Source organism: Nerophis lumbriciformis, linkage group LG19 (genome assembly GCF_033978685.3).
Source record: "Nerophis lumbriciformis linkage group LG19, RoL_Nlum_v2.1, whole genome shotgun sequence".
Lineage (NCBI taxonomy): Eukaryota > Metazoa > Chordata > Actinopteri > Syngnathiformes > Syngnathidae > Nerophis > Nerophis lumbriciformis.
In genome coordinates this window covers 5929793-5948057 of record NC_084566.2, presented here as the reverse complement: position 1 = coordinate 5948057, position 18265 = coordinate 5929793, and the positions used below count along the sequence as shown (strand labels likewise).

The 18265-nt window shown below is 41.6% G+C and overlaps 1 protein-coding gene across 1 annotated transcript in view; it reads right to left on the bottom strand.

Annotated features, from left to right (window-relative positions):
* Positions 1–4874: 4874 nt before the first annotated feature.
* The window catches only part of fmr1 (fragile X messenger ribonucleoprotein 1), a 41598-nt gene continuing 28207 nt past the window's right edge, over positions 4875–18265 (bottom strand). Inside the window, exon 15 of the mRNA XM_061979653.2 lies at positions 4875–10248. Coding sequence (XP_061835637.1) covers positions 10057–10248 — 192 coding nt within the window. The 3' untranslated portion in view covers positions 4875–10056. The remainder of the gene's footprint in view (positions 10249–18265) is intronic.

The window sequence follows — 18265 nt, the reverse complement described above, 5'->3', positions numbered from 1 at the left end:
TTGCCAACATTTTAAGTTTTTCTTGTGAAATTGCGACTGTTATTGAATAAAATTCCAACCTTTATCATAATATTACGCACATTTTCAGCTTTTCTTGTATCATTTTGACTTGCGTTGAGTAAAATGACGACATTTATTATGATACTGCCAAAATTCAAAGTTTTTCTTGTGAAATTGTGACCTTTTTCTTGTGAAATTCCAACTCATTTTTCACAACAAGCTTTTTTATATGTGCATACAAATACAATACAAATCTTTATACATCTAGAAAGGGTGGTCCTAAAGAGGGAGGCATTTTACGCCGGTCTCAAGAAGGTAACAAATACAAGAATGTGTGTGTGTGTGTGTGTGTGTGTGTGGAGGCTGTCCAAAACTAGGTCAGACACTGAGTGACTGGAGAGAAGGAGCCAAGGGAATACAAAGCAATGAGATTCAAAGCACAAATTGCAAGATGAGTTAGTGTTGAGAAACATGGCAAGAAAAATAAGGCACTGTTATAAATATGTCATTAAATTCCAATTGCAGGCCTCCCGACACAAGGTTATTTGTAGCAATAACAACATTATTATTATTATCATTATTAGTACTATTTTTCCAGTGAGTTGCAAATACAGACATTATATCTCCATGGGGGGTTCATGGTGTGGCAGTGAAGCCACACAGCACTACAACGCCCCCATGTGGTGTTTAGTCAACATTGCACTACAACGCCCTCATGTGGTGTTTAGTCAACATTGCACTCATCACACTGAACACATAAAGATGTTTTTTAAAATAGTGACACTCCCTCCCAATGATGCCTTTTGCACTGTGCACCAGAAAAGGCTGAAAGGTAAAGAACACATTGCTACTGTGAATAATAATAATTATAATAATAATAATGAGCAGAGGATTTAATACAACCAGGAAGACTCGAGCACACAAGTCACCTGGGATAAATTCCATTCACCCTGGCTGGATTTTAGATAAAACTGTTAGCAATTTTTAAACAAATAAATGTTCTTGTATGACATTCTGACAATAAAATTGCATTTGTGTCCAAATTATTATTTTTTCTGAATTTAAAATATTCAAGTAATAAATGGTGAAAAATCATCATACATCCAAATTTGAAATTGTGATTAATCAGATTTTAAAAATGTAATTATTTGACAGCCCTAATTTATAGTCTATTTTTATCTAGGATTTAATATGTAAAACACAGAAAGAAACCACAGAAAAGGTAGAATGAACCAATTTCATGAACCTATGATGATTGTAATCTACATTTAACACACTTCCTTGTGGTTATGATGTTAGTTTATTTGGAACATGCATACTGTCACGATCAGCTTTGCCGGAGTAGGACGCCAACGCAGGCATGATACATACAATTACAATATGATACATTTCCAGTTTCTCATTTCAACATGTCCGAAAAGGGGTAGGAAGAAGCAGAGATTATTTGATCCTATCCCTTTTCGTATCATAGCAATTTCTAACACATTTGTTTGTACTCAATCTGCAGCACAACAAATAATAAACATGTGAATGAGTAAGTAAATACATAAATAAAGTAAATAGTTAAGTGAGTTATGAGTCACATGTGTTGTCACATGTGAGGTTCAAGATGTTTGTCAGGATTCTTCTTCCTTGTACTTTGTAAACACTTTGAACAGTTTCTTAAAGTGGATCATATTAGTATTGATTTATTTGCTTAATATATTCCATAATTTAAATCCCCATACTGATATATTAAAGGTTTTAAGTGTTGGACGTGCATACAGAAGTTTGTTTCTCTAAGGTTATATTTTTCCTCTTTTGTTGAGAAAAAGAGTTGTACATTCTTGGGTAGCAGATTATAGTTTGCTTTGTACATAATTTTAGTTGTTTGCAAATGCACCAAGTCATTGAATTTAATATTTTTCATTCAATGAATAAATGGTTTGAGTGTTATCTATAACCAACATTATGTATCATTGGAACTGACCGAATATTTGTAGTTATTTCCCCACATACATACATACATACATACATATATATATATATATATTTATATATATATAGTAATTTCTGGTCCGGAACATATTTTATGTATTCATTGTAGACATATTTATTGCCACCTTATGTTGCATATTTTTTTTTACATGAGATTTCCAGTTAATTTTATTATCTATTAGTGCTCCAAAAAATGTGATTTCTTTGACCCTTTCAATGTCTACTCCGTCTATTTGTATTTGTGTTTGAATTTCTTACCAAATAATATTATTTTAGTTTTACTGAGATTGAAAGATAGTCTGTTTTTGTCAAACCATCTATTTAATTTATTCTGTTATTATTTGTATTATCTTCTGTGTTTTTCTCTCCTTGACAAATCACAGTCGGGTCATCTGAAAATACTACTAACTTTAGGTCCTTTGTAACTTTACAAATGTGGTTTGAATAGAAATTGAACAATTTAGTCCCAGTATTGATTCTTTCGGTGCGCCTCAAGATATATTCAGCTCTGTAGATGTGTGAATGCCTAGTTTCACTAATTGCTTCATGTTAGTTCAGTAGCTTCTCGTCCAGTTCAAGACCAATTCTCTGATGCCATGAGATTCTAATTAGATGAGTGGTCCCCAACCATTGGTTCGAAAACCGGTACTGATCAGTGACACATTTGGTACCAGGCCGCACAGAAACATTAAATAATTTATTTAAAAAAAACAAATTTTCTCCAACTTAACTTCCGCCTGTCCTACTGGACACAGTGATAAGCTTGTTCATACATGTATAATAAAACTCTTGATAGGAAATCGCCATTTGTAATATTTGTTATGTTTTTTTACTTTGGACAATGCACATTAATGAACATATAAAATGTAAATGTGCCAGATAGTTTTTGTTCATCTGCAGGTTAATGGTGTATTCAACAAAGTCAATAAAAAGTTAAGTTAGACAGCACCAACATCAGCCAGAAACAGTACAATAAAATACACAAACTCTGATGTAATAATAATAAATAAAATAGAGACCCATTTAAAACAATAGGTTTCTATATGACCTCAGGACAGATTAAGAATAAAGTGAAAGTTAGACAGGACCCCAATAACAATGTCGCTACAGCTTGTTTATTATACACGTTATGGAACGTAAATTAAATTGTTGACGGTTTTTGAATGCATTTTAAAGCGATTTAGTGATAGAATTGATTGCTTCCATTAGCTGCATTGCTAGCCACCAAGAACGAGACGATTTTTAATATGTTAGAAAATGGAAAAAAAAACCATTTTGTTTTCTTGTCTCTCATCATGATTGTGAACGATAGGCAACATTCCAAAAAAAAAGTACAGTTCCCCTTCAACACAGCCATTCATTCATAAATACTTCAAACACATTGTAATAACATTGGTTTAGTTAATTTTTAACATGCTTGAAAAGGTTACAATGGGGTACATCACATACAATTGCACATTTCAACATGTCTAAAAGGAGCTTAGTCTTTGCCATATATTAGCAATTACTGATTTGCTCACTTCCTGTGTTTAATATGTACCAGATCACAATTTGTAATTGTAAGAGAAAATATTAAAACAAGTGTTATTGTAAATAAACTAGGTAGCTTAAATCAGTAATAAAATAATTGCAATGGAAAATGAAAAATATATATATTTTTGTAATTAAAATATAACAGTATAAGTTATTTGTCTTTTAATTAACTAACAACAATTAATGGAGTAAAAGTTGACAGAAATACATCCATCCAGCCATTTTTCTACCGCTTGTCCCCCTCGGGGGTTGCTGGAGCCTATCCCAGCTGCATTCGCACGCAAGGCGGGGTACACCCAGGACAAGTGGCCAACGCATCGCCAACACAGATAGACAACATTCACACACTAGGGCCAATTTAGTGTTGACAATCAACCTATCCTCAGGTGCATGTCTTTGGAGGTGGGAGGAACCCACAAATACCCCAAGCCCAGGGATCGTGCAATAATAGATTAGTACAGGATATATGATAAACATAAATTGGTTAAAAGCAAAAAAAGAACAGAATAAATAGTCAGTTCATGAATAAACTGGACATAAACATTGATAATAAAAAGTACAAGGCATTGTTGTGATGAAAGGCCATGTGTTATGTACTGGGAGGGAGTTGACGGCACAGACCACAAGGGGTAGTAACGCTCTATGTATTTATTATATATATATATATACACTCTATATATATAATAATCAAACAATACTATATTAAATCAACTAGAGAATTGAGTGTGACCAAAATCCAAGACTGTGTATGGTGTGAGACTATGTGTAGGAATTAATGAGTGTTACCAGGAGTGTTGAGCGAGAGGTGAGGGAGTCAAGGGGAGAAAGGCCGGCTCGAATGTCCGTGAGGCAGGCAGGAAGTCGGGGGCTAAGCGGGGCGTAGAAGGTCCGTGTCCAAGCTGGAGGTTGAGAATCCAAAAGGGGCAGCCAGAGAACCACAAGGGAACAACAGGGAGACGAGACGCACAGCTCGTCATGTGGAACGAAGGAAGACTACTAGAAGGACAACAATGGAAGACACAGGACCAATCAAACATGACGGGAGAGAGAGAGCAAGGCTGCATAGAGCTCGCATATCACTTACGGTACTCCAACAGATGAATTACGTTCTGGTGCCGGATATCAGGTTGAGCAAGCTTTTGAAGGCAGGACCTCTCATTAGCGGCAGGTGCGTTGCGTGCCGGTGATTGATTGCAGCTGCTGGCTGCAGCAGGACGGACACGCGCCTGGCGCGTTCCTGGAAGTGTATTCCTGGAGGTGCGCTCTACAGATGAGTGCGCATTTGCATGCGCCCGGGCCGTGACACCAAGTGTTAAAATGTCTTTATCTTTGTGAACTAGCTGTTGAATTCAAAGGCCAGGCAGTTATCAGAAGATCAACCTTTATTTATTGAAACTGCTTGCATACAAAATATATTGCACTATAACCAGACATGTAAACCCAGACACCTGAAATGCTAGTAGTATTTACAAAGGGAAAGAAACAAAAATGCCCAAAAGTGCTCACAAGATTTACAGCTTTTTAGACTACCCTGGTTAAAGTATGTACACATTTTCTATGCATCTGTTTTTTTTTTCTTCCTGACGCTCTGGTGTTAAAACAGACAACAAATGTGTCTAGTTTACTTCTGTTGCATTAATACATTGTGGAATGAGAGTAGAAGAACCATTTGCTGCAGCGACAAAAAGTCAACGTTGCGTCCTGCGCTGATTGCACATGAAACATGTGGTTAAATGCAACCTTGTGACAGAGGTGCATGGTCATATTTCAACACCAAATCATGTCATTATGCATCCGTTTTCTTAAAAATCATCTTTTAACATCGTCCACCCCAATGTTTACACGTTATCTCATGTTTGTAGATCAGTCATTTCTTCACATCTGAGACATTTTTTTTTTTAATCTAACCCAAAACTATCGAAATCGGCTTGCAGTGAGTCGCGGGTAAAAAAATGGACTCCCTAGAAATGTTGAAGGTACACTTAGTAGGTTGACACCATTGGCATACATTCATACAAACTAGCCTTTAGAGAACCGTTTTTAGTCCTACTGTCAATTGAATCTTTCAACCTTTTTGTACAAAATCGACTCCTTAAAACTGCAATGCATCGATAGGTGATAAAAGTCATATCCAGTTTACTTCATGGTGGTCCTGTGAAAACATTTGTTTTTATTAGGAAGTGGACAGCCATTGGACTTCCAATTCATGCTGCTACCTTTAGTTAAGTGGCATCATTTATGTACAATTGTTATGCAAAAACCTATCAATAGGAAATGACAGCTTTTGTTAAACTTCCAAGCTTAAACTGCTTTGAAAGTATCACCATTACTTTCAGTTTCTTCAGTTGACCGTGGTAACATGTACTCATCCTCAATATTGAATGCTATAAAACTCCTTTCTTTAAATTGAATCAATTTCCACAGATACTTCCCTCCAGTTCTTTACGATAAATGGGCAGCATGCAACAGTTTCCTCGCCGTCTCCTTAACATATTTTTTTCTTTGTAACTATGGTACAAACCTTTTTTGCAACACCATTTGTTAGTATTATCAACTAAAACAAAACAATGCACACAAATCTATTCAACTCATTCTGTTGCAGTAAAGCTGACATCAGGTTTTAAAAAGTGTATCATATATTAAGGCTGGAGTCCAACCGTACAGTAAATCAGTTGCAGCATAGCGACTTAAACCGTTCTCCTGGGTGTGAAAGAAGTGTTGGTAATGTCACTGTTATTGTGAACCGCAGTATTATTCCCCAGTGCTGGCTTGCTAGATCTAGATGTGGACAGCTATTCATCTATTAGAAAACTGGAGGAATATCTTTGTTACATTATTGATTCAGTTAAACACTATGTAATATTGGAATGGAAACCCAAGACATTTTTGGGAAATGAGTGGTTTGTATCGAGCAATTTTTTAACACAATAAGATTCTCAGTCATCCAGATCACGTTAATACACAAAGGTTGAATGGAGGCAACTAGACTTTTCTTGTTTGTTGGACAATCCACCTTTCATATTTACAGTATGTCCCCGGTGGGTAGTCGCAATAGTGTTGTGTCCTCCTTGAAACAGAGGTGGTTGTTTATTGTCTGCTTATATCTCTCCCCCAAAGATTGCTTGTATCCACACTACCGTGGAATGAGACAAATGGTTTTGCTACCAGCCAGGCCAATGACCTACTGGTAAGAAGGACGACCATTTGCCAGCCACGTTGTCAACACTATTGTGACACCATATCTAAAATTGAGAACTGAACAAGTAAGAAAAGTCCAATTGCCATATTGCTACAATTCCTGACAATATTTGAGTATTTAGCTGACTGGGAACGAGCGGAAACATTTGCTTGTCAAAGCCATAGTCACAAGTCACAAAGGGTTGACACCGGCTGGAATATTTGAGATTTTTAAGTCTGATCGATGGTAAATGGACTGCAACAATTGACAGTCTTTGGAACATTTTTTTTCAGTTTTTCCCCTATATTCTAACACACTTTTAAACATTTCACTATCAATGTCACTCAACCCTGCTATGGAGGATACTTTTTACAGCAAGTTTATTATCAAGAGATCTAGCATTCAACTGATATCAAACAGCAAAAAAGAGAGAAAATTAGGATAAGTGCACATTTGAAACAATATTACAAATATTTTTTCCTCAAACAAAAAAATGACATCATTATATACAGTATGCCACCCCCCTCTCTCTCTCTCTCTCTTGAAACAACACAATTTATTTGATGTTCTATGGATAGTAAAAAGGTTATTTCTACTAGAATCGCTTTTGGATGCTTTGCAGAAAAGGCTAATTGTAAAAATGCAGCTAGGCTGCGGTTAGAATGTAAAGGACTAGGGAGAAATAAACCACCATTATTCCATACTTCTGACAAAATAAGCACAGTGGCAAGGAAATACTGGCCTCAGAAAAAAAGCACTGCGAGTATTGAAATACATACCATGAGACCAGACACTAAGACTTGTGGGAGGAGAAAACCAGAAACTAGTGTTGCAAAGTTCTAAATATAAAATACCAAGCAGTCAGGTGCTTGTGAAAGAGCCAAACAATAGCATAAATCCAAGGCACAGAGATAGAAACATCCTATTAAAAGCCTCAGGAGCTGTGAATCTGACTCAACATTACAGGGGGCCGATAATGATGTTCCTCTTTTCCGACTTAGACAAGTTGTTACAATGTGGGAAACTCGTGTGAAACAATGTCAAAGCGTCATATCATACGGTCCATTCATTTGGACGTGAGCTTAGACAGTTGTAGATGCCTCTGAACGCTGTTTTAAACAATGGGCCATTTGTGACATCACAGATTGACGGATGTACTAATGTGAGCATTTCTAGTTCATGCTCTCTGCTCTGCTCTTTAACGCTGATGTCTGGAGCCTCCAGCGTTAGTCCTTCTCATTTTATGCTAACTCGCCTGCTCTGATGTCTTTAAAATATATACATCCATATTTATTTGTACCCAACATTTTACACGGGACTGTTTTGTCAACATGGTGCACTAAGTACAAGTTGGATAAGCCCCTAAACTCCAATGAAAGACAGCAACATTGTGACATTACTATTTTATAAAATATTATTTTTACCAACGTGCAGCATGTAGAGTAGGGTAAATGCTGTGTTTCTTTTATTATCTCTGAGTGGGCAGGTGTACCTAATGCTGTGACTGGCAAATCTATATATTGTTTATGAAGTTTACTTCTGAGCGTGACTTTAAAAAACATAGTGGTATTGTTCATCTTCAAGATATACAGTGTACATTTTGATGAGATAAATGATACTGGAAAGGATAGGGCATCGGACACAAAATATGGGTTATAAATGTGACTGTGAAGAATGATTTATGCAAAATGTATACCAAAGCATATTTGATAATATCTAGACCACAAGGAGGTGTGTTAAATGTACAGTAGAATGTTCATTGGTCCCCTTTAAGGATCCAAATGAGTTTATGCTGTGGCTTGAATCGGTTTAGTTAACTTTACGGTTAAACGTGCGCACACACATTCGCACACCAGGATTTGTTACATATGATATCAGAAGGAACATAGTAACTGACGGCTGAATAGCATCAGCCACCATGTCAAACAGAAAAAGTGGCATCCAAATTGATCGTTAATGATTGACGCCATAAGCATGTTGACACAATTTGTTCGACGTAATGACTGGTTGTAATTTACAATTCTAATGAACTATGTACACACATAAGATTCTAAACAGTTAAGCTAAATGTAAAATGAAGAATCAAAACAGGAATTCATGCCACTTTCATGATTGTGACAACTGTGCCGTGGACTTATGTTGGCTCATACACATTGGGAGACTGATTTGATCTACAAAAACAGGCCAACTGAACACACTTTTTGTTGGAATTGGGGACAAAACAATATGTGTGTGACTCTTGATGAGAGCCCCCAAAAAATACCTACTCCAACCTAAATCACAGAATGAGGGGTGGTTTATTCAACAAGGCTAATAGGACTAAGAACAGATCCTGGAGGTTAAGTCTAAAATATCTCCTGCTTTAACTCAGTAAAAGTTTTTTTCTACCCTGACATTATGAAATCCATGATTTGTTATGTTGGATTTCAGCCCTCTGATTTTCCCCAACACTGAAGTTCACAACTTCAGCTGTGTGCTGTTAACTGTTGTCCACAGAGAACAGAGGCCTACTGGTCTAAGCAGGGAAAATTAGTTGGGAAGTGTTCATGTTGCCCTGCCTAACAAAAGGAGCCTCACGTAAAATCACGCTCAGGTGGTGGAGCAAAGACAAGTGTGTGGATTAGATGTCCAACACTGGGTCTTAAACACACTCTTACCCTGCTGCAGGATGACAATCTGACAAAGAGTCATTTTGTTAGTATGTGTGTCACTTATTACAATTCTTTGCAAGTTTAATACAGTACAAGCAATTACAGAAGCTGAAATTGATGTGTCAAGTAAGATATTGCCCATACTTTACCACCTAACTCTTCCAGGGTTGAGGACAGAAGCCCCTTCCCTTGATCCCCAACATGTCAAACAGACTGCCCTCATTGTGCCCTAACCACATGGAAAATGTTCGAGTAAGTTGAAGTACAAGTACTAAACTTCAAGAAGCGGAGACAGTGAAGGCTCGCATGCACAGCGTCACCATCTTGCTTAATGCGCTAGTAAAGGAGAAGCGGTGCATTTAACTGAATGTTAGATGTGTTTTGATAGAAGGTTTGCTGGTCGGGAGGCTTCATTGTTTTCTCACTGCAAGAGAAAAACATCCATATTGTCCCGGACCAGCCCTCGACACTGCACTGACACTGTAGTGTGCAGTTCGCTGACAAAGGAGACCAGCAGCAGTCTTCACTACAATAAGCCTCCTATGATGGAATGGAACCTTCTGTCTAAAAAAAAAAAAGTGTGTTTAGGGGAGGGAGGAAGTAACTGTGGATGGTTAAAGACCGGTTGTGTTTTGTGTTATTGATGTGTTTGTGTGAGAGCATGTGTGTTCTTTCTGAGTATATGTGTCAAAGAGAGAAAGTCCTCCAGTGGCGTATCTACGACACTCCATTCACCAGTGGGGGAGCGTCCTGTTTCTCCTTCTTCATCCCTCGGTCTCTGATGGGCCGGTGGTGATTGCGTGGCGGGCCCTCACCGCTGGCACTGATGCCACCCTGTGATGAAGATGACCCTCCTCTCCCTCCTGAGGAATGCTGCACGCTGCGTTCATTGTTCCCATCCACACGAATCTGTGAGGGGAAGTAGGTTGTTTTTATATTCTGATTTTTTGCTTTGAACATTAAAACTTGGTATAGTCACCATTTACTGTACCTCACAAAAGTGACTAAACGCCTCACATTTTAGTAACCATTTATAATATATTTAAAGGACAATATTAAAGGTGCCATATGTAATAATTTCATGTAAAGTCATCATTAAATGGCTCTGATATGTCAAAAGGCATTACTAAATCAAGTCATTTTCGAATACCTTTATTACTGATAACGGTAATTCAGCCGGGATATGCTCATTTCAAAATTAGATTTACAGCCCCGAAATCTTGTTATTGTTTTCATTTGGATGCCCCGCCCTCCACCTTTTGACCAATTAGAAAGTCTGTGAGTGTATCACATCCAGGTTGCGAGTTACACACCGCCACCTTCGTCTGGCTACTGCCACTGGTAAAGTTACTAAACATGTCAGACCTTAGTAAATCTAAAAGGCGCCATTACAATTCTCAACTTATTCATGACAAAGCCAGGAACAAAACAAGGATTTGTAACGGGGATGCCTTTGAAAGATGGAGACATTGAGACTATGGTCTTGTCTAACGAAGCTATTATGTTTGTGCAACGAATGCTGAGTGTGATGCTCAGCTTCAAGTGTAATGCTTAGTTAGCATGCTAGCCCGGTATGACACATCGACATATAGGCTAACAGGGGATATATATGCCTGTTAGCCTGTATGTCGATGTGTCATACAACTGACGGGGCAAAATATATTTTCGACAAATACAATAGTGTCAGTGCCTATTTCGTTGTCAATATGCTGATACGCTGAGGAAATGCGTTCCAAACATTAGCACGACTAATTGCGGTTTCTGGCACTGTATGTGCATCAGGCACATATGGTGTGGTACTTGCTTGGCACAATATAATGCATTACATGTAAGGATTTTCTACTTTGTGTATTAACATGGTAATAGGCTATATGATTTATGCGTAACGTGGTTTATGCGTAACGTGGGTTGGCTCATAGAATTGCACTCTGCACTGAAAGATGGTGATGTGCGTACATGGAAGAGAATGCAGTGCGTCAGGTTGGATGCAATATAGAGTTATGCTGAACGAAATGTGGCGGTAATTTTACTGTTGGCCTTGGCTTGCCATCAAAATAGGCCTATGCGATATATAATATATTATATATTATCATCTCCCCCCAAAATGGATTAACTCGCTGGAATAAAAAAAGACAATATAACATACATCCATAAACGTGGATGCATATGAAAAAGTGCAATATATTTATCTGTACAGTAACCTATTTATTTATATATGCACGTTATTGCTTTTTTATTCTGCACTACCATGAGCTGATGTAACGAAATTCCGTTCTTATCTGTACTGTAAAGTTAAAATTTGAATGACAATAAAAACGAAGTCTAAGTCTAAGTCTAAGTCTATATAATTATTTCGATGTTGGTCCGTGCAGTCAAACTAGATATTTTAGCAGGATAAGGCCAACAATCTGTCCTGACTCCTGACGAAAATATTGCTGCGTAACTTTACAAATACACGTAGCTAATCGACATCAGTAAAATGTGGCATAATTACTTAGTAAACCATCTTGTAAGAAGCATAAACAAGAGAAACCAACAGTGTAGTACTCGTCAATTGCCATTTGAAGTTCCTTGGAGTAGGATTCCGATTCGGATTCGGCTGCGTATCTGGCAACCTAAGTCATGGAGAGTGGGAGTACAAAATTTTGACCGTGATTGCAGTAACATTTCTGGCCACATTATTACATATGGCACCTTTAAATAAAGTGAACTTGAATTTAAGTATAGCAGTATAGATTTGCTGTCTTCTGAACATATCGTTTGAATACGGTAAAAAAAAATTCTAGTGTCCTTTAATTTTAGAAGAGTAAATAGCAGCAATGTTTGTCATTTATTGGTTCATCTCTATTTGGGCTTAACTTGATTTACAATTCAACTTGAATAGCACTACCTTTGAGGCACAAGTTAAAGTGCGTAAATTGGAACAGACTACTAAGTGTAGCCATAAATGACATGCTGTCTATCACACAAGGGGACGGTTAATAAGTGGCTCATATTCCAATTGACTGTTGAGGAAAAGCGAAACCTTCAGTGTCACTCACAAAGACAAACGCCTGAACCCCTTTAATATGTCAGCCAGTTGTATTTAAAGCTGAAATAATCCCAAATGACACATCACATTCAGGCAATGACATAAAAAATAAAATAAAAAAATAAAAAAAAAGTACAAAGTTGACAACACATAGTAATATAAATTAATATAGTGCAAAAGGTAATGTATAGTATGTAATGCATGATTGTCCAGTTTTGCCTGAAAGGGAGTGGGAAGAAGATAATTTATTTAATCCCACCCCCAGTTCTCCATTCAGTGATTATTCACATGAGTTTCACTGTTACTTTGTTCAAGGATTATAATACAAATGTTGTATCATAGTGGCATTACCACAGGTAACAATAATTATTACACTGCAACAATAATTTGTATCAACAATGTAGGAATAAAGAATATACCAACAATGGTAATAGACAAAATACCAACAATGGTAATAGACAACATAGCAATAATGGTAAGGAAACATTGAGAACATGTTAATAACACTTTGAGACAGAGTACAACAGCAGGTCAAATTAAAGACCCTCATCTCTATATTTGAACTAGACCCGATGTTTGTATAATAGTTTAAATCGATTAATAGTTTGGCATTGCTTGTGTTGTAAGTCCAGTTTGTTCCATAGTTTTACTCCGCATACAGACACACAAAAATATTTATGAGTGGTTTGAGCTCTGGGCAATGAGAAATATCCAAAGCCTCTCAAGTTATGAGCCATTGTGACACTGCTGACTGCACTGACTTGTAAATTATGTGTTGTGGTATTGTTGACCCAATTTAAGTTATTGGAGCAACAATCGAGATAGCAGCTTCCACATGTGCACTTTTGGCCCATGTAGGAAAAAAACAAACCTTCAAACTATCTGACAGTAAATGCAGTTATCAATCTTTTTATACAGCATATCCTGAAATAGAAGACAGCAGTACTTTAAAGGGGATGTTTGCAACATTTACAAAGATGTCTAGAGGGCGCCAACTTTCCAATGTATTTCACACAGTATAATCCACCCTCTTCCGGCTTCTCTTACGTAATGATGTAACTACGTACGTACATATGTACATACGTAACACATGCACGTAAATTAGCTCTGGGTGTTGTTGGCTAATAATAGCAATTTAGATAGTTAGCTCTCTGAGCTGCCACCTTAACGTGGTAGAGGAGTTTGCGTGTCCCAATGATCCTAGGAGCTATGTTGTCCGGGGGCTTTATGCCCCCTGGTAGGGTCTCCCAAGACAAACTGGTCCTAGGTGAGGGACCATACAAAGAGCAGCTCGAAGACCTCCATGAAAGATAAAAACAAAGGACCCAGATTTCCCTCGCCCGGACGCGGGTCACCGGGGCCCCCCTCTGGAGCCAGGCCCGGAGGTGGGGCACGATGGCGAGCGCCTGGTGGCCGGGCCTGTCCCCATGGGGCCCGGCCGGGCACAGCCCGAAGAGGCAACGTGGGTCCCCCCTCCAATGGGCTCACCACCCATAGCAGGGGTCATAGAGGTCGGGTGCGATGTGAGCTGGGCGGCAGCCGAAGGCAGGGCACTTGGCGGTCCGATCCTCGGCTACAGAAGCTAGCTCTTGGGACGTGGAACGTCACCTCGCTGGGGGGGAAGGAGCCTGAGCTAGTGCGCAAGGTGGAGAAGTTCCGGCTAGATATAGTCGGACTCACTTCGACGCACAGCAAGGGCTCTGGAACCAGTTCTCTCGAGAGGGGCTGGACTCTCTTCCACTCTGGCGTTGCCGGCAGTGAGAGGCGACGGGCTGGGGTGGCAATTCTTGTTTCCCCCCGGCTCAGAGCCTGTACATTGGAGTTCAACCCGGTGGACGAGAGGGTAGCTTCCCTCCGCCTTCGGGTGGGGGAACGGGTCCTGACTGTGGTTTGCGCTTACGCGCCAAACCGCAGCTCAGAGTACCCACCCTTTTTGGATTCACTCGAGGGAGTACTTGAGAGTGCTCCCCCGGGTGATTCCCTCGTTCTACTGGGGGACTTCAATGCTCATGTTGGCAGCGACAGTGAAACCTGGAGAGGCGTGATTGGGAAGAATGGCTGCCCGGATCTGAACCCGAGCGGTGTTTTGTTATTGGACTTTTGTGCCCGTCACAGATTGTCCATAACGAACACCATGTTCAAACATAAGGGTGTCCATATGTGCACTTGGCACCAGGACACCCTAGGCCGCAGTTCCATGATCGACTTTGTAGTTGTGTCATCGGATTTGCGGCCTCATGTTTTGGACACTCGGGTGAAGAGAGGGGCGGAGCTTTCTACCGATCACCACCTGGTGGTGAGTTGGCTGCGATGGTGGGGGAGGATGCCGGACAGACCTGGCAGGCCCAAACGCATTGTGAGGGTTTGCTGGGAACGTCTGGCAGAGTCTCCTGTCAGAGAGAGTTTCAATTCCCACCTCCGGAAGAACTTTGAACATGTCACGAGGGAGGTGCTGGACATTGAGTCCGAATGGACCATGTTCCGCGCCTCTATTGTCGAGGCGGCTGATTGGAGCTGTGGCCGCAAGGTAGTTGGTGCTTGTCGTGGCGGTAATCCTAGAACCCGTTGGTGGACACCGGCGGTGAGGGATGCCGTCAAATTGAAGAAGGAGTCCTATCGGGTTCTTTTGGCTCATAGGACTCCTGAGGCAGCGGACAGGTACCGACAGGCCAAGCGGTGTGCGGCTTCAGCGGTCGTAGAGGCAAAAACTCGGACATGGGAGGAGTTCGGGGAAGCCATGGAAAACGACTTCCGGACGGCTTCGAAGCAATTCTGGACCACCATCCGCCGCCTCAGGAAGGGGAAGCAGTGCACTATCAACACCGTGTATGGCGGGGATGGTGTTCTGCTGACCTCGACTGCGGATGTTGTGGATCGGTGGAGGGAATACTTCGAAGACCTCCTCAATCCCACCAACACGTCTTCCTATGAGGAAGCAGTGCCTGGGGAGTCTGTGGTGGGCTCTCCTATTTCTGGGGATGAGGTTGCTGAGGTAGTTAAAAAGCTCCTCGGTGGCAAGGCCCCAGGGGTAGATGAGAACCGCCCGGAGTTCCTTAAGGCTCTGGATGCTGTGGGGCTGTCTTGGTTGACAAGACTCTGCAGCATCGCGTGGACATCGGGGGCGGTACCTCTGGATTGGCAGACCGGGGTGGTGGTTCCTCTCTTTAAGAAGGGGAACCGGAGGGTGTGTTCCAACTATCGTGGGATCACATTCCTCAGCCTTCCCGGTAAGGTCTATTCAGGTGTACTGGAGAGGAGGCTACGCCGGATAGTCGAACCTCGGATTCAGGAGGAACAGTGTGGTTTTCGTCCTGGTCGTGGAACTGTGGACCAGCTCTATACTCTCGGCAGGGTCCTTGAGGGTGCATGGGAGTTTGCCCAACCAGTCTACATGTGCTTTGTGGACTTGGAGAAGGCATTCGACCGTGTACCCCGGGAAGTCCTGTGGGGAGTGCTCAGAGAGTATGGGGTAACGGACTGTCTTATTGTGGCAGTTCGCTCCCTGTATAATCAGTGTCAGAGCTTGGTCCGCATTGCCGGCAGTAAGTCGGACACGTTTCCAGTGAGGGTTGGACTCCGCCAAGGCTGCCCTTTGTCACCAATTCTGTTCATAACCTTTATGGACAGAATTTCTAGGCGCAGTCAGGGCGTTGAGGGCATCTGGTTTGGTGGCTGCAGGATTAGGTCACTGCTATTTGCAGATGATGTGGTCCTGATGGCTTCCTCCGGCCAAGATCTTCAGCTCTCACTGGATCGGTTCGCAGCCGAGTGTGAAGCGACTGGGATGGGAATCAGCACCTCCAAGTCCGAGTCCATGGTTCTCTCCCGGAAAAGGGTGGAGTGCCATCTACGGGTTGGGGAGGAGATCTTGCCCCAAGTGGAGGAGTTCAAGTACCTCGGAGTCTTGTTCACGAGTGGGGGAAGAGTGGATCGTGAAATCGACAGGCGGATCGGTGCGGCGTCTTCAGTAATGCGGACGCTGTATCGATCCGTTGTGGTGAAGAAGGAGCTGAGCCGGAAGGCAAAGCTCTCGATTTACCGGTCGATCTACGTTCCCATCCTCACCTATGGTCATGAGCTTTGGGTTACGACCGAAAGGACAAGATCACGAGTACAAGCGGCCGAAATGAGTTTCCTCCGCCGAGTGGCGGGGCTCTCCCTTAGAGATAGGGTGAGAAGCTCTGTCATTTGGGGGGAGCTCAAAGAAAAGCCGCTGCTCCTCCACATCGAGAGGAGCCAGATGAGGTGGTTCGGGCATCTGGTCAGGATGCCACCCGAACGCCTCCCTAGGAAGGTGTTTCGGGCACGTCCGACCGGTAGGAGGCCACGGGGAAGACCCAGGACACGCTGGGAAGACTATCTCTCCCGGCTGGCCTGGGAACGCCTCGGGATCCCCCGGGAGGAGCTGGACGAAGTGGCTGGGGAGAGGGAAGTCTGGGCTTCCCTGCTTAAGCTGCTGCCCCCGCGACCCGACCTCGGATAAGCGGAAGAAGATGGATGGATGGATGGAAGAACGGAACTGCCGAAACCAAATGTGACGACGTAAGCAATATGCACGGGGTTGTCTGGAGCAGAGGCAGCATGACCGCGAAGTGGACGTACTTTAATGTATCCAAGATATACCGGTGGACAGCAATCTTCAAAATTTAAGATTACATTGGCGGCTTTTAAAGGGGAACATTATCACCAGACCTATGTAAGCGTCAATATATACCTTGATGTTGCAGAAAAAAGACCATATATTTTTTTAACCGATTTCCGAACTCTAAATGGGTGAATTTTGGCGAATTAAACGCCTTTCTATTATTCGCTCTCGGAGCGATGACGTCACGTTGTGACGTCACATCGGGAAGCAATCCGCCATTTTCTCAAACACCGAGTCAAATCAGCTCTGTTATTTTCCGTTTTTTCGACAGTTTTCCGTACCTTCGAGACATCATGCCTCGTCGGTGTGTTGTCGGAGGGTGTAACAACACGAACAGGGACGGATTCAAGTTGCACCAGTAGCCCAAAGATGCGAAAGTGGCAAGAAATTGGACGTTTGTTCCGCACACTTTACCGACGAAAGCTATGCTACGACAGAGATGGCAAGAATGTGTGGATATCCTGCGACACTCAAAGCAGATGCATTTCCAACGATAAAGTCAAAGAAATCTGCCGCCAGACCCCCATTGAATCTGCCGGAGTGTGTGAGCAATTCAGGGACAAAGGACCTCGGTAGCACGGCAAGCAATGGCGGCAGTTTGTTCCCGCAGACGAGCGAGCTAAACCCCCTGGATGTCTAGGCTCACACCGTCCCTTATGCCACCGAAGATGATCAAGAGAAGAATATCGACCCTAGCTTCCCTGGCCTGCTGTCATCAACTCCAAAACTGGACAGATCAGCTTTCAGGAAAAGAGCGCGGATGAGGGTATGTCTACAGAATATATTAATTGATGAAAATTGGGCTGTCTGCACTCTCAAAGTGCATGTTGTTGCCAAATGTATTTCATATGCTGTAAACCTAGTTCATAGTTGTTAGTTTCCTTTAATGCCAAACAAACACATACCAATCGTTGGTTAGAAGGCGATCGCCGAATTCGTCCTCGGTTTCTCCCGTGTCGCTGGCTGTCGTGTCGTTTTCGTCGGTTTCGCTTGCATACGGTTCAAACAGATATGGCTCAATAGCTTCAGTTTCTTCTTCAATTTCGTTTTCGCTACCTGCCTCCACACTACAACCATCCGTTTCAATACATGCGTAATCTGTTGAATCGCTTAAGCCGCTGAAATCCGAGTCTGAATCCGAGCTAATGTCGCTATAGCTTGCTGTTCTATGCACCATGTTTGTTTGAGTTGGCATCACTATGTGACGTCACAGGAAAATGGACGGGTGTATATAACAATGGTTAAAATCA